Here is a 22,993-nt window from a genome sequence, read left to right as displayed (position 1 = left end):
TCCTACCCCTATCATCTTTTTCACCGAGACTGACGAGGAGAGGTCCTGTACCCCCACGACAACGCATTGGTAGTCACTATGCTCGTTGCCAACTTCAACACCTACAGAATCCTCATTGACAACTGGAGTTTCACAGACATCCTGTTTTGGGGGGCCTTCACTAGGATGGGAATATATGTTGCTTGGCTGCAACCGGCCCCCATGCCATTGAAAGGCTTCTTTGGAAGTATGATTCAGCCTATGGGAACCATCAAGTTGTCGGTTATCGTTGATAGCAACCCTTGCACGGCCCCTGTCATGGTCAACTTCTTGGTAGTAAGGACCCCGTCATCATACAACACCATAATTGGAAAGCCCACCCTCAACAGCTTGCGGGCTATCACGTCGACCTACCACCTCAAATATGAAGTTTCCAACTCCCCAATAAGTGGGAGAAGTTCAAAGCGAATAAGTTTTGGCAAAAGAATACTACGTCCAAGAGCCGAAGCAGAAGGAGGGTGAGCTTACCTCGGACGACACTACAGGGAAAGAATAGGCTTTGCACCACTTGAAGAGTCCTAGTAGGCCTTTGTCTGCAACTCACCCTACCAGGCTCGTGGGGGTGTATGGAGTGCATAACCCTAGAAGGAAGAATGAGCGACAACCTCCCCAATCGAAAATTATGTTTCCTTTTATCTTGTAATATCTTTTTCTCAAAAGTGTAATTTTTTTATATTTATTGAAAAACGTGATTTTTCAGGATAGTGCAAAACGTTTACTTCTAACTTTATGATTAACAAAATCGACAAAGCCATTAACTGATTAATGTTTACTTTTCCCACATGGTCATAAGGAATGGTTGGGTAGAAGGCACCTACTCCCCACGTGCCTAGACCGGTATTCCACGACAACAGCCGCACACGACACACCGAATCAAATACGCACGTGAGCTCGAGGAGCAATGGGCATGACGCAAGCATTATCCCCATGTCCGTGCAGATGCCTCACGCGCTGTCGTCCTAATAAAAATTTCAAACCCAATTACCCAGTCCCAAAGAACAAAACACAGTCTCGACCCCATCTATACTCTCTCTCTCTCTCTCTCTCTCCCCGAACATTTCACGTCTCTGTTATTTTCAGTTCTGTTTCCAAACCAAACCCTAATTGTAGACCTAATCCTCTCTCACTTCCAAACCCCAATCTGCCCAACCCCTCGCACCCACATACATAAAACCCTAACCCTAGTTTCGCGCTCGGAATTCTCGTGAACTTACGCTCCTTTTGGGTTCTGATTTCTGATATGGATTCTCAACCGAACAACCTATTCGAGACGGCTTCGCAGCCCGACACCGCCAACGACGCTTACACCTTCCTCGAATTCAATACGCAGGGCGAGGACTTCGACTATCCCGAGTTCCGCGACCCGATTCGCCCCCGGTGGTCTCCTGGCCAACGCCCTCCGATTCTCTGTCCGACCCTATTGACCGCGGCGGAGGCGGAGGCGGAGGCCCTGGTTCGGATCACCACTCCGACACCTCGCCCGTTTCGGCTGCCCCGGGTGGCGCCACAAAGGCCCGGTCAGTTGTCTCAGGCAGCAGCAATAGCGGTGGGCATAACAATAACAGTAATCATAATAATAGCAATAGTCAGGTGGTCGAAGCCCTGGCAGCTGGGATGGGAGGATTGAACTTTGAGGAGACCGGTGATGACGATAGTTACGACTATAGGAAAGGGGATTTTACAGAACACGCGTGCAGGTACTGTGGTGTGTCGAACCCAGCCTGTGTGGTGCGCTGCAACGTCCCGTCCTGTCGCAAGTGGTTCTGTAATTCCAGGGGGAACACGTCCGGCTCGCATATCGTCAATCACCTGGTGAGTGGACTTTCTTTTGGTTGTGTTATGGAAAGCATCTACATTTTTTTTTTTAATCTTTTGGAATGTGAATGCAATGAATATTTTTTTTCTGATCAGTAATGAATAGCATAAAAGTTTTGTTTGTTTTTGGGTCGATGTGGTATTTGTTGGTTTTAATATTTGATGGTTGGCTTGCTGGAAATTAGAGAATATAGCTTGGCAGGCTGTATAGAATTTAGAAATTTTAAGAATCTGAGGATATTGTGTAAATAAAATTCAGTTTTGGTTAGTTTGTAATATGATCTTCTTTTTTAATGAAAGATGTTGAGAATCATTTTTATTTTTATTTTGTAAATGTTGAATTCTGTGTTCAATTAGAAATTGTGGGTTGGTGAGGAAGCAAGCAAACCACTTATAAAAAACTAAGAAAGGAAGCAAACTAGGTAATAAGCGGAGACTAGTGTCATTTGGATGTGAATTCACTAATTTAGTGAGATAGGATGATTTTTTAAACAAGCAAGGCTATTTAGAAGATTACATGAATTCTTCATGTTTTTGGGGGTTCTGTACTTTTGGGAAAAGTATATACGTTGCCTTAATGTGGGCTTGAAGACTCAAAAAGGTTTGCTTGTGCTTAGTGTGGATTGCATATTTCGTGACCAGCATTTAAATGGATCATTAACAATACGATCAGTAATACGTCTTTGATATTTTCTTTCTATGCCTTTTTGAGGATTTTTAGAGCTCATACCATTTGCTTGTTAGGTCTCTTATATATTTCCTATGTACTAGGGTTTTGCCCTTATTTTTTTCTTAATAAAATTTTATCTTGCTTGCCAGAAAAATATATTATTATCTCCTATTTTCAGCACTCTTTCAAAATTATCTTAGGTATCTGTGATACTCCATATGATATAGATAATGATAGGTGGTGTATGGGATCCCATATTGTTTGGGAATGAGAAGTTCTTGCTCTTTATAAGGTTCCAATGGGGCTCCAATTGTATTATTGACTAGACCTTTTGGAGTATAGACCATGTGTTTTGGGCCTACTATTGGGGCGTTACAAATGGTATCAGAGACTATCCCAACCATAAATATGGAACTTGAGCCGTGCAACCTACAATGGACAGGCCCGACGAGGACATCGAGAATTTAAGGGGGGTAGATTGTGATACTCCATATGATATAGATAAGAGTAGGTGGTGTATGGGATCCCACATTACTTGGAAAAGAAAAGTTATTGTTCTTTATAAGGTTCTAATGAGGCTCCAGTTGTATCATTGACTAGTCCTTTTGGAGTATAGATCATGTGGTTTGGGCCTTCCATTTGGACGTTACAGCATCATTTCTAATTTTCCATTTACAACACCCCGATTGGTGCATTAAAAAAGTAAAGATTCATTGAATGCGTTCTCGGATGAACCTTGTGATGTAGCTGTAACCTTCTGTGGTTGTTGCATTGTGTGGTTTTGTGATCTTTGCTTATATGGCTGAACTCAACTATGAAGAATTGGCTCACTTATCAGTGGATGGGTATATGTTGTTATGCCGTGAGAGTGATAAACTCTTCTTTGAAGGGCTAAAATGTGATATTGCTCTATGTTTTGTTAAAATTGGAAGTTTGTAATACGTTGTAGTTAGTCTAGAAAATTATGGTTCATTTGACCTTTGGATTCTTAAGGATTTAATGTCTACTATTTAATTATTTCACTTTCTTGTCCAAAGAAGGGGCCTTTTTTTTTTTTTTTTCTTTCTTGATAGTGATTTTACATAAATATATTCTTCGTGTTGAAAGGAACATTTAGAAACTTATTTTTGTTATGGTGATGTGTTACCACTATATCAAGGCTTTCTTTTGAAATGAGAGTGTTTGTGTGTAACACCCCTTCTTGTAGATCAGGAATGTTATGTATATTCATAACATAACACCTGGTAAAGAGATTCAGTCTCATAAAATACCTCATCTATTGGATCATAAAACTCATATAGTATGACAATCTTTCATAACATAAAAGCTGAGAAATAAAAGAAATGACATAAGCTAGTTCTATGTGATACCAACACTGCTTAAATGTCTAAATCATACATTAAGGCCCTGTTTGGATACAGAAACGGTTTCATTTCATCTCATCTTATCATTACAAATTTTTCAAATTTTCACACAAAATATAATAAACAATTCAATTTTTTCAAATCTCAAAACAATAATAATATTAAAAAATAATATTTTATTTAACTTTTAACTTTCATCTAAAATCATCTCATCAGAATATAACATGATAAATTTGGTCATTGGTGAGGATCATGGAATTAGTGGCTAACCTTTTAACTACCAACAATCACGGTACTAAGCTTATGACAGGAAAAGAGAAAGCAAGGAAGGAATAATCCACAAAACTTACATATATTGTCACACATTCACATAACATATATGTCATTCATTAGTAACATGAGCGGAATCATACATAATCATGGCAATACATATAACATGGATGCATGAATGACTGACTTCATGCATTTCCTAACAATCATACATGACTTGTTCATCTTGTCTTTCACTTATTTAGTGGCCATCATTACATGTGTGCATCGGTCCAATTGTCGTTGACCATATATAACATACCATAACATAGGGTAAATCACGCTTGGGCCCATGGCACCGTATAACTTATCATAAGATGTAGTAAAACACGCTTGGGTCCATGTTATCACTTAACATATGGTGAACAATGCTCGAGTTCGTGACACTGTCTAACATATTATAACATGTAGTGAAACACTCATGGGTCCGTGTTATCACATATCATATGGTGAACCATGCTTGAGTCTGTGACACCGCATAACATAGCCTGTTGTGGAGCACGCTTGGGTCCTCGTCACCTTAAAACATCATATATTTCATGTGGTGGATTAAGCTTAAGTCCGTGGCTTGCACATCCACCCATAAGCTAATCTTAAAGCTTGCTTGTCATTCATGTGTTTTCTTATTAACTTTCATAATGCATGTGAACGTGTTTGACTTCATGAAATTACATGGCATGACATACTCTTGTGCATGGCATAACATTGAACATAGCATATTAACATGAGTCTTGCTCAACATAACATAACTCTGTAAATTTTGTACTCAATGGAGGGGCTGTCAATGAGTATTTGTCGTCGCTTTTTTAGTTTTAGAATGTAATTAGGTGTTTCTTTTGTATACTTCCTGTGTACATGGGCTTCGCCTATTACATTTTGATGAATAAAATTTTTACTTGTTAAAAAAAACATAACCTTTTTTTTAATAGGTAAAATAATAATAATAATAATAATAATAAACCATAACATAGGCATGGCATAACATAATCTAAACATTACATGGCATACATATGATTTTCATAACATCTCATCCATCTAACAACAATCCATATCAGCATAGCATACATAGGCTCATTTACAAGCATATCATCATAATTCATAGAGGCTCGTGAAAAGGGGCTAACCTTGAATTGGCTCGTAGCATAGCGTAGGTAAGCATTGCATTTTTCATGCATAGAGGCTCATCATAATTCGTAGAGGCTGAACAATTATAGCACGCATAAAGGTATGATCATACTACTTACCTCTTAGCGTTGCTTCCACAATCTCACGCCGTAGCTCGTGACCTATACAAGGCACTAATTGTCACTATTGTTTCTAGAAAAACGTGTAATGGCATTCTAATTGCTTAGAATCTTACCATAGAGATTGCTTAATAAATATTCAGCTATATTAAGATTAGTACATAATAATATTATTCAAACTCATAACACGTTAATTTTCTATTCAAGGTATGACATAATGATTAAATCCGACTAAGTGGACAATGGAATATTAACTTCACAAGATAGACTCAATACTGTAGGCTAACCATAATTTATTATCCAATAATATATGTTTTAAATCCCTTAAAACTTACTGCTGTAAAATGGTTTGTAAACTTCACCCTGATTAACATAATGTAGGCCCTCAGAGTAATAACTCTTTAAACACAGCCCACAAATAAGGCAAGTCCAATTTAAAATTACATGTTTAATTGACCTCAAACCCAGCCCACATAGGAAATCAGCCCACGTAATGAACGGGTTTAAAACATGAAATCTTTCGTAGACACTGTAGGGCACAAACATAATTACTCTAAAAAGTTTCTTCAAGAGGATTTACGGGGTTTTAAGGGCATTTGTGTAAAACCTATAATAATGCCTAGGCTTTTTAGGAAGGCTGAAACAAAAGAAATAAAAGAAGAGAAGCACATAGGCTTATGGTAGAGGAGGATTGTGCGATGCTCACCAAGAGAGAGGAGAACCAACTATGATGGTGGGTCTGGGTGGCTAGCGAGGAGTCACGGAATACATAGGGAGAGAGTTTAGAGAGAGAAACTTTCAAACCGAATGTAACAAAGGAAGAGGAGAGTGGCGAACGGTCATGGGCTTACCGGAATAGTGGGGATCCGACTGAACTTGGCTGGCCAGCAGTTTCTGGGTTACCCCGTGGTGGTCTGATGTCCTTGGAATAGTGGGGACCGACGGAACTTTGCTGGCCGACAGTTTCTGGGTTAACCCGTGGTGGTCCGACGTCCTCTGAGGTCGACGGTGGGCGGCGGCAACACACAACTGTTGGTTAATAATGGTGGAGAGAGAAATGGCAAAGAGATGTGGGTCAATGCATGCGGTGGAAGAAGGAGGGCTTATTGTCGGCGTGCTCTGTGGTGGTTTCCGGCGAGGAGAGAACCTCGGTTTGCTGAGAGGAGGGGCTACTGGGCTCTGCTGAGGGCTGGTTTGCTGTAAGGAAGGCGACAGAGCTTTTGTTTTCAACGTGGGGGCTTGCTGTGAGGAAGGATTTGGCTTCAAGGGTGCTACTGGTTTGATGAAGGGAATATTGTGAGGGAAAAGGGAGGATTTATGGGAGGGTTTTTGGAGCCTGAATTGGTTACCAAATGGGAAACTATTCAACTTGGCAAAACAAACAGAGGGATATACGGGTGTAGGTAGACAGTGGAAGAAATCCAATCAGATACAATCACTTTCTCAAAACAAATAATATAAATACTAATAATCATAATAATAATAATTTATAAAAATAATCATTCTAAGCCCTAATTTAGGACCCGTATGTTACATTGTGGTTTGCATTTAGCTTTGTGCTTTCTGACACGCGTACTTAAATTAGGTGCTGCATTTGTTTCATTGAAATAATTCTATACTATCTTTTGTGCACATGAAAATTTTCAGCTATGTTTCCCCTACTCGCACTAGTAATGTACATGCATGATTTCTCTTCTTTATGCATATTGTAAGTAGATATTTAATTTCATTCACTGCTTTTAAATGGATAAATATATCCATTCAAGTTACTTATTAAAAATATATTCAGTCAATTTTGGTGAAAAATAGTTAAATTTGCTAGAATTGATGTTATTTCTTCATTTGTGTCAGGATCAAGTACATACCATTTTGCAACTGGATCAGCATCTATTATATTTTTTATTATATTCATTGTAATGCTGGTTCTGTAGGTTCGAGCAAAACATAAGGAAGTCTGTCTTCATAAAGACAGTCCTTTAGGAGAAACAATCCTTGAATGCTACAATTGTGGATGTCGTAATGTGTTCCTGCTTGGATTTATTTCGGCAAAGACAGAGAGTGTGGTGGTTCTTCTTTGTAGGGAACCTTGCTTAAGTGTTAATGCATTAAAGGACATGAATTGGGACCTGAGTCAGTGGTGTCCCCTGATTGATGATCGGTGCTTTTTGCAGTGGCTTGTCAAGGTTGATGTTTTTTGATGCATTGATTTATGTTTCACTATGAGGTGATTGATTTTCTATTTTATTAACTTTGTTAAACTGTTCCACTTCTGCAGATCCCTTCTGAACAGGAGCAGTTGAGGGCACGTCAGATCAGTGCTCAACAGATAAACAAGGTAGAAGAACTTTGGAAGACAAATCCTGATGCTTCCCTTGAGGATCTTGAAAAGCCTGGTGTGGATGATGAACCTCAGTCTGTAGCCTTGAAGTATGAAGATGCATATCAGGTGCTTGAGTTTGCATGATTGTATTGCAACTTGAGAAGGCTGTGGTGAAAATTGTAGTTACATATGGATGTTTACTAATAAGATGGTTCGTTTCATTTGCAGTATCAAAATGTATTTGCACCTCTAATTAAGCTTGAGGCTGACTACGATAAAGTATGCTTCATATTTCTCTTTATCTTCTACTTGTTCTTTTCTCTCCTTATAGGGTTATATTATTCTATTATCATAGTGCCAAAGAAGATAAAATTGGCTTACTGATGCCATTATTCTCTAATTTTATCCTGATTTTTTTAACAAAACATTTGCTTGGTGCAAGATTTTGTGCAAAGCATTTTGTGTAATCTTATTATCTCAATTATGTTGTAGATGATGAAAGAGTCTCAAAGTAAGGACAACGTCACAATTCGATGGGATATTGGTCTTAACAAGAAGCGTATCGCATATTTTGTTTTTCCAAAGGTGCATCACTCTCAGTTTTGCCACTTCAATTGCAAATGTGTTCACATTACTATCATATTATTGTATGCTTTCTTATCCACAGTTATTTTGTGAGCATGTGTGGCACCTTTATTGCTATTTTCCTTTTTGAAAATTAAACTCCATGTTTTGTTATAGGAAGACAATGAGTTGCGCCTTGTACCTGGAGACGAGTTGCGGCTGCGTTACTCTGGAGATGCAGCTCACCCAGCATGGCAGTCGGTGGGGCATGTGGTAAGGCCCTTTTAAGAGACATCCAAGATAAATGTTTAGTTGTTCCTTTCTTGTATGCAATGGCATGTAGCCCCAATATATGAATGGTATTACAGATTATTTCTTATTTTTTTTAGATCAAGTTAACAGCACAAGAGGAGGTTGCACTTGAACTTCGTGCTAGTCAGGTAGTTAAATTATTAGTTGAATTAGCTTGTTTTAAGTTTTTGTTGAATGTTTCATTACTAGCTTCCCTGCGGTTCATTTTCTATGCAGGGAGTGCCAGTTGATTTGAACCATGGTTTTAGTGTTGATTTTGTGTGGAAAAGTACAAGCTTTGATCGCATGCAGGGAGCAATGAAAACTTTTGCAGTGGATGAGACTAGTGTTAGTGGGTAGGTCTGGTTGTAGCTCTGCTTTGTCTGTATGTAATTAGGTTATTCAAAGAAGTTTTAACCTTGGCTGTTATATCTTTTTTTTGTAAGCTTAATTTTTCCAGAACACCAGTGGGTAGCCCAAGTGGTAAGGGCGAACTTGTGTGCATGAGACCCATGCCACAGGTTCGATTCCCCTTGGGATCAAACTACGATTTAAGTGGGAGGCCATGGTGGTGGGTTGCTGTGCTGGTCTCCCCCGGGGTTTAGGTTCCATGGGTGAGTCCTAAGGACTTTGCCGTGGGGTGGTTCCCCCCATCATCATAAAAAAAATTCCAGAATTTTTTCTGAAAACACTCTGGAAAATTAATATGAACTGGCTTATAAAGGACTGCTGCAGCTTGAAACCTACAGCAGGGCTGAAATTGTATCCTTGGCTTCAGTTGTGACTCAGTCTACTAGTGTTCTTGGTGCATTAAACTAATATCAGATCAGCCTATTGTAGGCAGTCAGTTAGAAAGAGATACATTTACCCTCTTTTTAAATACCACCTTCCTTGCAGGTATATTTACCACCACTTGTTGGGACATGAAGTTGAAGTTCAAATGGTTCGCAATACGCTGCCCAAACGTTTTGGTGCACCCGGTCTTCCTGAGCTCAATGCCTCTCAAGTATGCTGTGCTGATTCTACCTTTTATAGTTTTATTCTTGAATTTGTGTTGCAGATGTATGTAATTCATGTAATTGGTTGAATGTTTTAGGTATGAAAGAAATTTGGGAAGTCTAAAGTTGCAACTTAGAATATATGGGATATTTTTAATTACTTGTGTACAAAACACTATGAGAATTTTTTTTTTTTTTTTTTTTGATGAGTAATAAAACAACCCTATGAGAATATATATCTTGTTTAGATGGAAAAGGGATACAGTACCCTATAGCAGTAGGCCTTCCTTCTCTGACAGTCCTGATGCGCATGTTCTTGCCTATCTTTCCCAACTTTCCAATAATCAAGATATCAACATTTTTTTGTAAAGGCTTAGACCCTTTGATCAATCATGCTTTCACATATGTGCACCCATGCAAGTGAACATAACTGCAATAAAGTGTTTTCAGTACATATTTTTCTATGCGTGGCATGAACATCATGTGACTTAGTCTTGTTTACCTCCATTAGTTTTTTTTAATTAATTTCCTTCTCAAAGTTGCATTGCTCAATGTGCTTCAGTATTCTTTTGATAGGTGTTTGCTGTAAAGAGCGTCCTTCAGAAACCTATTAGTTTGATCCAAGGTCCACCTGGCACAGGGAAAACTGTCACTTCTGCAGCGATTGTATATCATATGGCCAAACAAGGCCAGGGGCAGGTAGGTTTAATTACGTGTTTCCCATCATTGATTTGTTTGGTTATTACACCTACAAAAAAAAAAAAAAAACTGCTTTGGTTATCACACTTAATAAATTTTTTTGTCAGGTTTTGGTTTGTGCTCCTAGTAATGTTGCTGTAGACCAACTAGCTGAAAAGATCAGTGCCACTGGGTTAAAGGTGAGGAAGCAGACCTTTGCTTGCCATTTTGCTGATTTTATAAAAGTTATTTTTGTTGGGTTTTCTGTCTTTTTGTGTAACATCTATTGTTGAAAGGATTTATTGGAAAGAGAAGTAACATGTATATGATCTTTACCAGCCGTGAGAGGTAGTAAATAACTAAGTTTTGGGGATCTATTATCGATTATTTCAAACTGGCAAAGGCAATTGTAAATTACAAAAGTGCTTTTCCACGACATCATTTAGTAACTTCCTTTTCCAACTTTTGCATCATATTTTTCATGTCTATCCTTTTCAGGCAGATGCAATTGCCTTCAATGATAAAACTCTCTTAAGGAACTGGACATTACCTAAGCAAGACTATGAATGATGAACAATTGTAGATGTACTGTTTTTTTTAGATGCTTTCTTTTGTTTAGATGCTTTTTTACCTAAATGGTAAATAATAGTTTTCTTAGATTATGCTAATGCACTTGTTTGTTTAGGGGATATTTGGGGAATGAGATGAGATGAGAATTTTGTGAATAATAATAAGATGGTTTGTGAATAGTAATGAAATAGTTTGAGTTAAGTATTTATTGGGTTTTAGGAAAGGAGAGAAAAAGTTGAATAAAAAATATTATAAAATTAAAATATTGTTATAATATAAATTTTTAATATTATTTTTGTTTTGGGATTTGAAAAAGTTGAATTGTTTTTTATTTTTTATTTGAAAGTTTGGGAAAGTTGTAATGATTAATTTGAAAGTGTTTGTGTTTAAATTATGTTTGGAAAGGAAATGAGATGGGATGAGATGAGAAACTTTTCCAAACATTCCCTAAGTGTCCACTATAGTTTGGATGCTATAAAATGCTTGTATTCCGCTCTCTTATCTCTCAATTTATGGTGCATTGAATAGGGGTCATTTTATATTGTTAGATCTTTCTTATTATTTATTATTGTTATCATTCTATTGTCAATTAATGTTGATTATTTTCATCAATTGTTCAAGAATGGAACTGCCCAAATTAACTTAATGATTTTATGTCTGATTAAGTTTCAAATCCTCTTGGGTGCAAACAATCTCTAGGGGCCATCAGATTAGGGGATTTTCCCCTTGAATTACCGGAGGTGCACTTGCGGAAAACTCCTTGCCGAGGGCCTATGCACCCCTGGGATTAGTCGGGACACTGTTCCCGGACATCCGGTGCCAATAAAAAAAAAGAATTTATGTCTGATTAGATTATCCTGTTTATCTTGGTGGAAAAAACATATCAATATATAATGTGATGTCCCACACAGATCGATATTGAAATAAATAATGTGATATATTCCCATTTTACTAATTATCTTATGCGGGATTGAACTTCTACTTCTGTTGAAGTTACTCAGTAGGTCTGCTCGTTTGAAAAATTGTTCGTCTGAATTATTCTTGAAATTTAATGAGCTGGAAAATCATACGCATCTAGGTGCTTGTAAGGCATTTTATTGTCTGATTTAGAAGTGGGTATACTTGACTCTAATTCCTTGGCACTGCAGATATTTGACCATGATATTTTTATCTTGTGTGTCAAGATCAAGTAATTACAAGGTTATCATTAGTTCATTTCATTTGATTTTTTCTTTTCTGTTTTTTTTTTTTTTTTTTGGGGGGGCGGGGGGGGGGGGGGGGGGTGGTGATGTGATTTCAGGTTGTTAGGCTTTGTGCAAAATCAAGGGAAGCTGTGAGTTCTCCAGTTGAGCATTTGACCCTTCACTATCAGGTCTGTTAATTGCAGAAATTTTGAAATATTTTGTCTGATATTACTCTTTATGTTCTGTGTTTTCATTGTTATTAGTGCTCTTGCAGGTTCGACATCTTGACACATCTGAAAAGAGTGAACTTCACAAGTTACAACTACTAAAAGATGAACAAGGTCAAGCATATTCTCCTTTTTTTCAGACTTTTGTTGTTAGTGGATAGTATCTTTAGAATGGGTCGTTGAGAGTTCTTCAATTCTTCTGGATCGTAAATTAGAGGATGATGTGATGGTTTGCTTGCTTGATTTGACTTCTGATTTCTTGAGCTCAGATGTATTTGTCTCTGGATCTAACTTTTTTGGATCGTTTTTTGAGAAGACAAGTTTTATTAATGATTAAAGGCATTATCTAGGTTCAGAGACGGTATAAATAAGATATACCTAATTAAAGAAAGTAGTAAGATAAGAAAAGTTCTTGAATGCTAAAGCTGCAGAAACACTGGCGTTCAGAAATCTAATGGTAAAGTGAATTAAATTAGAAAGCCTTTCTCTCTCTATGCACTCCATCAACCAATCTCTTAAGCTCTCTTTCTATTTTGAGCAAGATCTAGCCAAGAAAGGTTGTCCTGCCTCGATGGCAATGGGAAGAGCTTTAAATTGCACTTCGAAGCCCTCACAAGAAATCCCTATGCAATCACGGATTTCGTCCACCTTTTGTAACACCCAATCAGAATGAGCACCTGCCCAAGAGTACACTGGAGGCATAGAGCAAATGGGACTAGGCTCATCCCCCACATCTTCCAATCCATTAAGAGAAGCCTCAACCCTAGACCCCCTACATACCAACTGTAAATCAAGCTCTTCAATAGACCCCTCATCTGAAATGCCCAAAACATCATACTCAGCAGTGCACAAAATCCTAGAAGATTCCTCCTCAACATTCAACTGAGGAGACACCATCACAAATCCAACTGAGGGGGGCAACTGGGAAGAATAGGAATGAATAGGAATGCTAGGAATGACTTGAGGACCAGGAAAAACTCAATTTGCACGGCCACAGAAGTATCCACAGCCCCTCTACCACTGTTCTCCTTGTTCGAACAGAGATCGGTGCTAACTTAGGAATTGGAAGAGAGATGCCCTGAACGACTGCTGGCTGAATCTGAGAGATATTCATGCTTGGGCCCGAGGAAGAGGACTTGGTAGTGTTTGACCCTACACATTTTGGAAACGGGCCTCGAGGTCGGTCCTCCAGCTTTTTGGTCAAGCCCAGCCTATTGCCCCATCCATTTGCTAACTTCAGCCCATTGTCTATAGGTGAGAGTGGGTTTAAATGAAGTGGGCCATTCATCCCACTACTCAAGCCCATGACCAAATTCAAGCCTGTGTCTATTTTGGTCATTAAACCTGTAATCTTCTCCATAACTCCCGATAGCTCTGCTCTGGCAGCCCACAACACCCCTTCAACTTCTACCACCGTCAGGATAACCACAGAATGCGAACGGCCCACTCCACATTCCTCCTTGTGATGCCACTTGTCAACATGTGATGAAGACTGTCGACCATTTAGGACATCACCACCAATAACCGTCCCCTTCCTCTGACTATCATCCTCCCCGCTATGTGATATATTTCCTGCCGGAATACATGCCGGTTTCTTCAAGACCGATACATATGAAGCACCCTTTGAGAGGGAAGCACCCTTTGAGAGAGGAGCCCTCCCCGAAGGCAACGAACCATCAGACCCCTCCCTATACCAAATCTGAGCTTGTAAGGCCTGATCATTTTGAGCTCTGTTTTCATCTACCGGAACAGAGACTTTAGAGCCAACCACTATGTGAGCATTGAACACGAAATCTTCCGAGCCTCTAACCTTCAATTCAAGGGTAATCAGAGAACCCCTCTTATTCCCATTCCCATATTCGTCCAAAAGCAGGAAACGACCCCTCGAATTAGCGTGACGCTGGATAATAAGGACACCATGGCCATCCCGCAACTTTCTAACAAAATCATCACCCCCAGGGTGAGCCAAGCAATCCTCCATCATCTGAACCACCCATGACACTATCGACACACTAAGAGACGCAAACTTGACCACCCTTTTGCTCCTCTCAGTAATGCGAATGAAACTACCCCCCTCATTCGAGAAAACAAGAGTCTTTGATTCCACCTTCAAACACTTGGAGCTCGACATCGATCCCACCTCTCAAAAGAAAATAGAAAGGCTAACAAAAAGAAATGAATTCCTGATTAGGCAGAGAAGAGAAATGACAGGATTAATTCCAGCGAGAAGTGCCGTAATTAGTCATAGTTGGCCACCTAGTCGCAAAGAAGAGAGAGACCCATCTCTTATCTTATTCTCTCTCATAAATACCAATTACAAAATCTAAAATGTAAACTTCTTCAGACTAAAAATAACTTACCAGTGTTGTATAATTTGATCTTTCAGATAATTTAATGTTGGTTTATGCATTTTTGGGACTAATTTGTCTTATCATTTTATCTGCTCTTGGCCATTGGGTTCTCGATATAGTTGGGAAACAACTAACTAAATATTGGGAGTTTTAGAGTTTTGAGGGTCAATTTTAAGTTCCTGGACACCCAGTGCCAATCAAAAAAAAAAAAAAAGTTTTTTAACTTCTTCTGTTCGCTTCAATATAATGTGAATGTAACTGAACTCATGTTGCATGGGCATGTAGGCAGCAAGCAAATTTGATGTTCTTAACCTTCAGTTTTATTGTTTGTAAGTTGTACCATTCACTAAGCGTTGCATACGATGAAAGTTTTGTGATCTCTTGAAATAACATCTGCAGCTTTGGATTGAAAGTTAAGTACTTTTTAATTGAGGTTTTCCCATGTGAGTACAGGAGAACTGTCTAGCAGTGATGAGAAAAAATATAAAGCACTGAAACGGGCGACTGAGAGAGAGATCTCTCAGAGTGCTGATGTCATTTGCTGCACCTGTGTTGGTGCTGGAGATCCTCGGCTGGCAAATTTTAGGTTTCGCCAGGTTGAAATGCATCTTACGTGTGGATTTTTGCAAAAGGACTTGCAACCTGAAAGCTCACACTTTCTACCTTTTTTCAGGTACTTATTGATGAGTCTACTCAGGCAACAGAACCTGAATGTCTTATCCCTTTGGTCCTTGGGGCAAAGCAGGTATGAAGTGATCGAGTTTTAGGGAATATTACTATGTACTCCTAGAGCATGAATGTCATGGCATTCCCATTCATTCAAAAATGTTATATAGTTAAAATTGCTTACATAAGAACTAATTTTTAATGACATGGCATCCTATGATAGGATTAGAGTACCCTGTGTCCTTACACTCAGACTACCAAATAATTACTCGTGTCATGTGTCATTATACTCCATTTTCACAATTGGTCATCTGACTGAAAATTATATATCAGGTGGTTCTCGTTGGTGATCATTGCCAGCTTGGTCCAGTCATTATGTGCAAGAAAGCAGCTCGTGCTGGTTTAGCCCAGTCTCTTTTTGAACGGCTTGTTCTACTTGGTGTCAAACCTATTAGATTGCAGGTAATTGATATAGTCCTTGAGTGCATTTTCTCTAACTAAAATGTAGTTCTCAAAGTTCACCTTCTGGAATCATTTATCTTAGTAAAAGCTAGCAGGTGCACAATGATGCATGTGTGCAGCACTTGAATAGTACCATCTGCCCTTTCTGAAGTGATCTTTTTCTACAGTAGAAAAGCTATTCTTACATTCAACAAGGAAAATAATGATAAAATGAATAGTAATCTCCAAAATCAACCAAAACCTCAAATTATTATTATTTTTTATTGGCACCGGGTGTCTGAGAACAAGCCTTGACTAGTCCCGGGGGTGCATAGGCCCTGGGCAAGAAGTTTCTCGCAAATGCACATCGAGTAATTCAAGGAGATTCCCCTAGTCCGATAGCCCCTAGAAATTGTTTGCACCCAAGAGGTTTCGAACCTTAGACTTGGAGGGAGCATACCCTCAAGACCAAGGCTCTTACCACTTGAGCCAACCCCTAGGGGTTTTTTTTAAACTCTGAAACCTAAATATAAGTAATGTGGAATGTAGAGAAAAAACTTGTGTTCCCCTATGATGAGTAGTGAGTGTAGGTGGTGTATGGGATCTTTATTCGAGCCATACTCCAAAAGTGTACTGATATCTGTAACTGTTTTCTTTTAACTTTTTTTTTTTTTTTTTTTTTTTTTTTTTTGGGGGGGGGGGGGGGGGGGGTTGAAAATTTATGTATATTTTGTTTTGCATCCGGTGATGTAATTAGTTTTGTTATTTGTAAAGGACCTTTAAGGTTTGTGATCCCTAGCCGGTCACTAGAGGTAAGTGGTAAGGGCCTTGGTCTTGGGAGGTATGCTCTCCCTAGCTCTTGTGTTCCCTTGGGTGCAAATAATTCTATGGACAACATCCCATTGGTGACAAGCCAGTGATTTACTTGATTTGTATGATTTGGGCCCCTTACACAGGTTTCAGGTTAACCGGAATAAAGACATGTTGCATTTGCACGGTCTCCAGGATTCCTCGACATAAATAAAAAATAAATAAAAAGATTCTTAAAGTTGTTACAAAATATGCAGGTTAACTTTTTTTTTGTAATTATTTGATGTCATTGCTCAATATGCATGCTGCAAGACTGATTCGTTACATTCTGTTTCTGAACCTAGGTTCAATACCGTATGCACCCATCTCTTTCGGAGTTTCCTTCTAACAACTTCTATGAAGGCACTCTACAGAATGGAGTAACTGTAAATGAAAGGCAGTCAACGGGCATTGACTTTCCTTGGCCTGTGCCAAATCGTCCCATGTTCTTTTATGTCCAGGTATCAACAGCCCGTCTAGTTTTTTGTTAGATTTGGTCACTATGAACATAAATAGTATCAACAAGTGATGGTACAGCTAGTTTGTTATCTGATTTGATATCTCAATCTGGTTTCAAATCATGGCTTTCATTTTCAGAAATAAGTTGATTTTGATGCAAAATCTGTATCAATTCTTTTTTGGTTTGTATATTGTCAAAATCGTACTTTTTTATTTTTTCAATTTTCTTGTCGAGATACTGTTTTGATAACACAGTTGTTTTGTAGATGGGACAAGAGGAAATAAGCGCCAGTGGAACATCCTATCTAAATAGGACTGAGGCTGCAAATGTTGAAAAGATTGTAACTACTTTCTTAAGGAGCGGTGTAGTCCCTAGTCAGGTAATTCTATGGATCTCTTCTTCTGAATTTCCATAGGTTCACTTCCTCTTGTTCATTGATAAATTGTGTTACATGTCTCACAGATTGGGGTTATAACACCATATGAGGGACAAAGAGCATATATTGTGAACTATATGTCGAGAAATGGTGCTCTCAGACAGCAACTTTACAAGGAGATAGAGGTCATTTTTAGATTTAACTAACCAGATTAGGGTCCTATTGATTTTTTTTATGGTTTCAAAAAATTCTTGTTTATTACAGGTTGCAAGCGTCGATTCATTTCAGGGAAGGGAAAAAGACTACATCATCCTATCATGTGTGAGGAGTAATGAACATCAGGTTAGTTGATGTAACATCTACACTAATTATTTTTAGTGTGCAACATCTGCGTGCACGAGTTAGTATGTTTGGATGTTAGATGGTTTCATGAATAGTGTAAGTGTCTGTGAATAGTGTAAAAACTTTTTAAGATGATGATTTTATAGTTTAAAAAAGTGGTAGGACCCATTATAAAAGAGAAGTTTTCAGAGATGATTTTATAAATAATATCAAAATTTTTATTTAAATAGAAAAAACTTTGAACTGGCCTAGCCACCCCGTGGTGGCTGCCATGGGGTGGCCAGAAAACTTTGGCCACCAGCCAGAGTGGGCGGCCCTGACCACCTCATGATGGCTGCCACCATGTGGTGACCAGAAGACTCCGGCCAACACGGCGGCCCTGTGGTGACCCTGTAAATTCTTTTTAGTTTTTTTTTTAATTTCTTTGTTAAATTATTTCAAAAGATGACTTTTAAAGTTTTGGGTGTTTGAAAAAATTTTGAGGAGTTTCAACATTGTAGATGTATGTTTGGGAATGAAACCGTGTTTGATTCGAAAAAAGATCTTTGACTTTTAGAAACCCCTTTGTATCCAAACAAGACCTAAGTTTATGTCATAAAGACTTGAGATTGGTCCTGCTTAGCTTTTGATTGATTAGGAAGTTGAGATGGATATGTTTCTACTTATTGTTGTTGTTGTGGTTGTTATCAACATTAACATTGTTGTTAGAGGTGATTTCAATTTTTCAAATGAAGGTTCCCTGCAAACACAAGTTTCAATTTTTTTTGATGTGCTTGTTTACGGTTTAATGATTTTATTTATTTTGATTCTTGTACTGACGTACCTTGATGGCTTAGTTTTTTTATTGTCACATGTTTATTATGTAGTTATAACTAAACTGATAACTGAAGAAGTTCCAATGGATTATTTTCAAATAGCATTCTCCTCTTGTAAGGAGGGTGGATGCGGGTCATGGGTCCAAACCCACTGAATGCATGCATAGCTTACCAATAAAAAAAGAGAAGACAATAACGTAGGAAGTGAATATAAAAATCTCTATTTGCTTCTCAATAATGTTTACCTAATTCAATCTATGTTTTTAGGTGATTGGTAGATTGTGAATATAGGCAAAGCATATGTCAGTTGTTCTGCTTTTATTTTCTCTCAAGATATGTTCTTTAAGTTACTATTTATGAATTGACGCTTGACTGCTGGACTCTCCTTTTCAGGGAATTGGATTCCTCAATGATCCTCGTAGGCTCAATGTTGCTCTAACGCGTGCTCGATATGGTATTGTCATTCTGGGGAATCCTAAAGTCCTGAGCAAACAGCCACTGTGGAATAGCTTATTGACACACTACAAGGTATTCCTCTCTTGTTTTTACATTGTTTAGGTTATCTGAGGCTGGATCCTATCATACTTGCCGTGTGCTTTGAATCAGTGTTGGGATATTGAAGCTAGCCAACTAATATATCTCTCAGGATGCTGTGTGATTGATTACCCTAATATTGTCTAATTATTTTGGAATTACACATTATTCCTTTTGGAATTGTCTCAAATATTTGATGATGTTACAGTGAAGCGATTTAGTGGTTTCTGGGTGGCTCTATAATCATTGCAGATTTGACCTGCTATTACCAATGCCCTATTTATTACTAAACAAATGTCTCTGGTGTTTTTTTCTTTTGGCATAATGTTTCATCAGGAACATGAATGCCTGGTTGAAGGGCCTTTGAATAACTTGAAGCAGAGCATGGTTCAATTTCAGAAGCCCAAAAAGGTATGGTATTGAATGGGAAAAAATGAAAAGTTGATCTTCAGGTCGTTTCATTTCTTTTTTTCCCACATGAAGGGGCGTGGGTGGTTACGGTTTGGAAAGCTTGTTCTTGGATAAGAGCGATTCTATGGTTGTTTTGAGGAGTTGGTTATCGATTATGATACTTCTATTCAGATGAGAGCTGATGTTATGGTTGCTTTTCTTTGGACACAGATCTATAATGATAGGAGACTTTTCTTTAGTGGACCTGGAGTTGTGCCTAACGATACATTTGGTTCTGTTGCATCACCTGGCCAAAATGCTGATAGAAGAAGCGGTCGTGGTAGGGGTATGTTATTGCTATCATATTGTATCTTTAAATTGTTAAGTCACATAATTTTTGGAGTTTTCTCAAGTGCTTAGGATATGAATGTGTTCAAGAGTCCTACACTCACACTTCAAATCTGGAAGAGGATGTGGCTCCATTCTCCTCATTTTCACTGTAAATAGTACATGATTGAGATGCAATTTTATCCAACTGCAGGTACTTTTGTACCTCCTGGACCTCCTAATGGTACCCATAAGCCTGGGGTGCATCCTGCTGGGTATCCAATGCCCCGGGTTCCCCTTCCACAATTTCATGGCGGTCCCCCTTCTCAGCCATATGCTATTCCAACTCGTGGAGCTGCCCATGGGCCAGTTGGAGCTGTTTCTCATGCCCCCCCACCAGGAAGTCGAGGTTTTGGGGCTGGTCGTGGCAATGCTGGTGCTCCTATTGGCAGTCATCTTCCACACCACCAAGGCACCCAGCAAGCTATTGGAAATATTGGCTCTACTTTTAACTTTCCGGCTCTGGAGAATCCAAACAGCCAGCCATCTGTGGGTGGTCCATTATCGCAGCCTGGGTTTGTTAATAATGTCCGTCCTTGTTTTGATTTATGTTTTACGATAAATTCCTGTGATTTTCCCAATATCGGCATCGTTGTCCCTGACAGCAGTATGTTGTCTTATGTGGCAGATGCCAGTTCAAGGGCCAAGCCAAACATTTCGTGATGGATTTTCCATGGCGGGCATGTCTCAGGTGTTTATTGTACTTGTATAGACAACTTTATGTATGTATGTTTGTTTTATTCTTGATTCCTGATTGTCTTTCTAATCATCAGGATTTCCTGGGTGATGACTTCAAAAGCCAGGGATCACACGTTCCATATAATGTTGCTGACTTCTCCACTCAGGTACATATAAAGGAAATTCTAGTTATTGTATTCTTGAAAATATATTCTATGCATCGGTGATGTGTGTGTGTGTGGATGTATTTAATGTTGGAAAACTCCAGATAGGTTTTCTTCTTTGCTATCAGCTTACATCAAGCTATCAAATCTTTTGGATTTTTCCGCGTTGCATTAAACTAGCATCTATAATAGGTTTAGATGTAGTTGCTAAAAGGCAGTGGATGTATAATGTTCTGCTATCTATTACAAGATGTCTTGGTGATTTTAATCTTTACAATATTAATAATTGTTTTGTATTTTCTTTTCGATTCAACGTCAAGTTATACTTGAAAGAAAATACAACATTGAATTTTATTTGTTGGGTGAGTTTGTAATAAATTATGCCACCTTATTAGGATGGGTGACCTCCTGGGAAGTCCTTGTGTTGCACCCCTCGTTTATCGATAAAAAATAAATAAATTATGCCACCTTATTTTTTATTATGTTGACGTGTTGCTGGCATGATCTGCAGGCTTCTCAAAGTGGATATGCTGTTGATTATGTTACCCAAGGAGCCCAGGGTGGGTTTCCTGGGAACTTTCTGAACCAAAATTCTCAAGCTGGATATTCTCGCTTTGGCACAGGGAATGATTTTATGTCCCAGGTTTGCTCTAACTACCATCCTCAGAATTTTTTTCCCCTCTATTTTCCTATTTCCCTTTGCCCTCATGTTTTGTTTTCTTCTCTGAACTTTTGCCTTAATATCTGCTCTGTTGCAGGACTACATGACTCATGGATCGCAGGGTCTATTTACTCAGGTTGGCTTCAACGATCCCTCACAAGATGATGCATCACAGAGCCATTTTGGTGTGGCAAATGCCAACCCACTTCAATCTCAGGTTTCTTCTAATCTTCTAATACCAATGTTGTAATAGGTATATTTCATAGGTGCAATCATCAAAATATTAAGATGTGAGAGGCATTTGGCCACAAGAGACCTTGCCACCTGCTCTGCAAAGAGTTTGATGGTCTCTGCTTTTGGCTGAATATTTTCTGCACCATTCCTTGTCTTGGTGACTGGTTGTTCTCTTATGTTAAAAAAATTCATAAGCTGTCTGACTTATTTGCAGGGCTTGATGAATTCTCTCTACTCTCAGCCCTTTGGCCACTACAGCACACAACCACCGCTGAACTTGCAGGGTCCACAACAGCAGCCCCAGCAGGGTCAGAGTCAGAACTCTCAAACTCAGAAAATCCATTATAATGGTTGAGAGAGTGGGATTTATGGCGGTGATGGGTTATAGTCTTTGCACTCAGCAACTTGGTTTGTGCTCTCTCGTGTGCCCAAGTTTATATGTGCTGCTCTAGGAAGCGGAAGCGGTTTGGCTTTTGGTTCAGTACGATTACCTCCACAACGCATAGTTGATTACTTCAGGGGTTGGGAATAAGATGAGTTGATCAAGATGAACGAGCTTCGAGAAAAAACACCAGACAGCTAATCCGTGGCTGAGAGAGAAAAGGATAACCCCTAATTACCTGCATGGAGTTTTGTATTGTTGTTTGAGAGAAGGTATAAAGTGTTCCAAGGGAGAGCATTACATGACATGGTTTGGTTGAAAGGGTTTGGATATTGAAGAAGCGTATAGAAAGCAAAGCTATTTACCACATATTGGGAAAACAAGCGTTTATACAAAAGCATTAACTGCTGAAGATTCTTATACGGCCGGCCGGGGAAAGTCGAGCCTAACCCTTTCACTCGTCCTGACATGTAATTATACTCACATTGATATTCAAAACTGCGGTGGTATATGATATAGAATGTGTGATCGTGGTTTCCTCGTGTAATTTGGCTTGTCTTGATATATGTTGGTTGATATAATATGGTGAGCAACTTCAAGTATTTGTGCTTTTAGGCATCTGATACCTGCTTCAGAGTTGAGAAAAATAATTAGGACAACCCGTTGAATTGCATATTCGTCACTGTTATTGCTTGATATTTAGTGCTTGTTTGCGATTGAAATAAGAGAGTTCTTCATAGTAGCACTTTTAATTGCAGAGCTTTACTAAAAGGTTTTACTATTAAAGAGTTATTTATTTTTTGGTAAACATACACTTAAAAATGCTTTTAAAGTTCAGTAATAATTTGGTGCTTTTAAAAAAGTGGATTTTCAGGTGCTCAAAGCACTTTTAACATTCTATTTTTTCTTTAAAAAAGTTTTAAGATGTTAAAAGTACTATTTAAGGTCTCGTTTGGTTTGGTTATACAGATAAAATAAAATGAAATGATA

The 22,993-nt window shown here is 38.6% G+C and overlaps 1 protein-coding gene across 1 annotated transcript; it reads left to right on the top strand.

Annotated features, from left to right (window-relative positions):
- Nucleotides 1-1,026: 1,026 nt before the first annotated feature.
- LOC121234264 (regulator of nonsense transcripts 1 homolog) lies at nucleotides 1,027-22,605 on the top strand. The gene is given in 30 exon segments (XM_041130135.1): nucleotides 1,027-1,417; nucleotides 1,420-1,851; nucleotides 7,373-7,624; nucleotides 7,717-7,887; nucleotides 7,990-8,040; nucleotides 8,254-8,346; nucleotides 8,503-8,598; nucleotides 8,715-8,765; nucleotides 8,854-8,972; nucleotides 9,514-9,622; nucleotides 10,191-10,313; nucleotides 10,421-10,492; nucleotides 12,163-12,234; nucleotides 12,321-12,387; nucleotides 15,078-15,220; nucleotides 15,298-15,369; nucleotides 15,624-15,752; nucleotides 16,886-17,041; nucleotides 17,306-17,419; nucleotides 17,503-17,601; nucleotides 17,681-17,758; nucleotides 18,967-19,101; nucleotides 19,444-19,518; nucleotides 19,729-19,843; nucleotides 20,039-20,412; nucleotides 20,513-20,575; nucleotides 20,658-20,729; nucleotides 21,238-21,369; nucleotides 21,485-21,604; nucleotides 21,836-22,605. Coding segments are annotated over 30 exon segments (3,864 nt in total). The 5' UTR covers nucleotides 1,027-1,279; the 3' UTR covers nucleotides 21,977-22,605.
- The last annotated feature ends 388 nt before the right edge of the window (nucleotides 22,606-22,993 follow it).

Source organism: Juglans microcarpa x Juglans regia, chromosome 6D, assembly GCF_004785595.1.
Source record: "Juglans microcarpa x Juglans regia isolate MS1-56 chromosome 6D, Jm3101_v1.0, whole genome shotgun sequence".
Lineage (NCBI taxonomy): Eukaryota > Viridiplantae > Streptophyta > Magnoliopsida > Fagales > Juglandaceae > Juglans > Juglans microcarpa x Juglans regia.
Note: the sequence above shows the minus strand (reverse complement) of the source record. Positions and strands in the feature narration are given on the sequence as shown.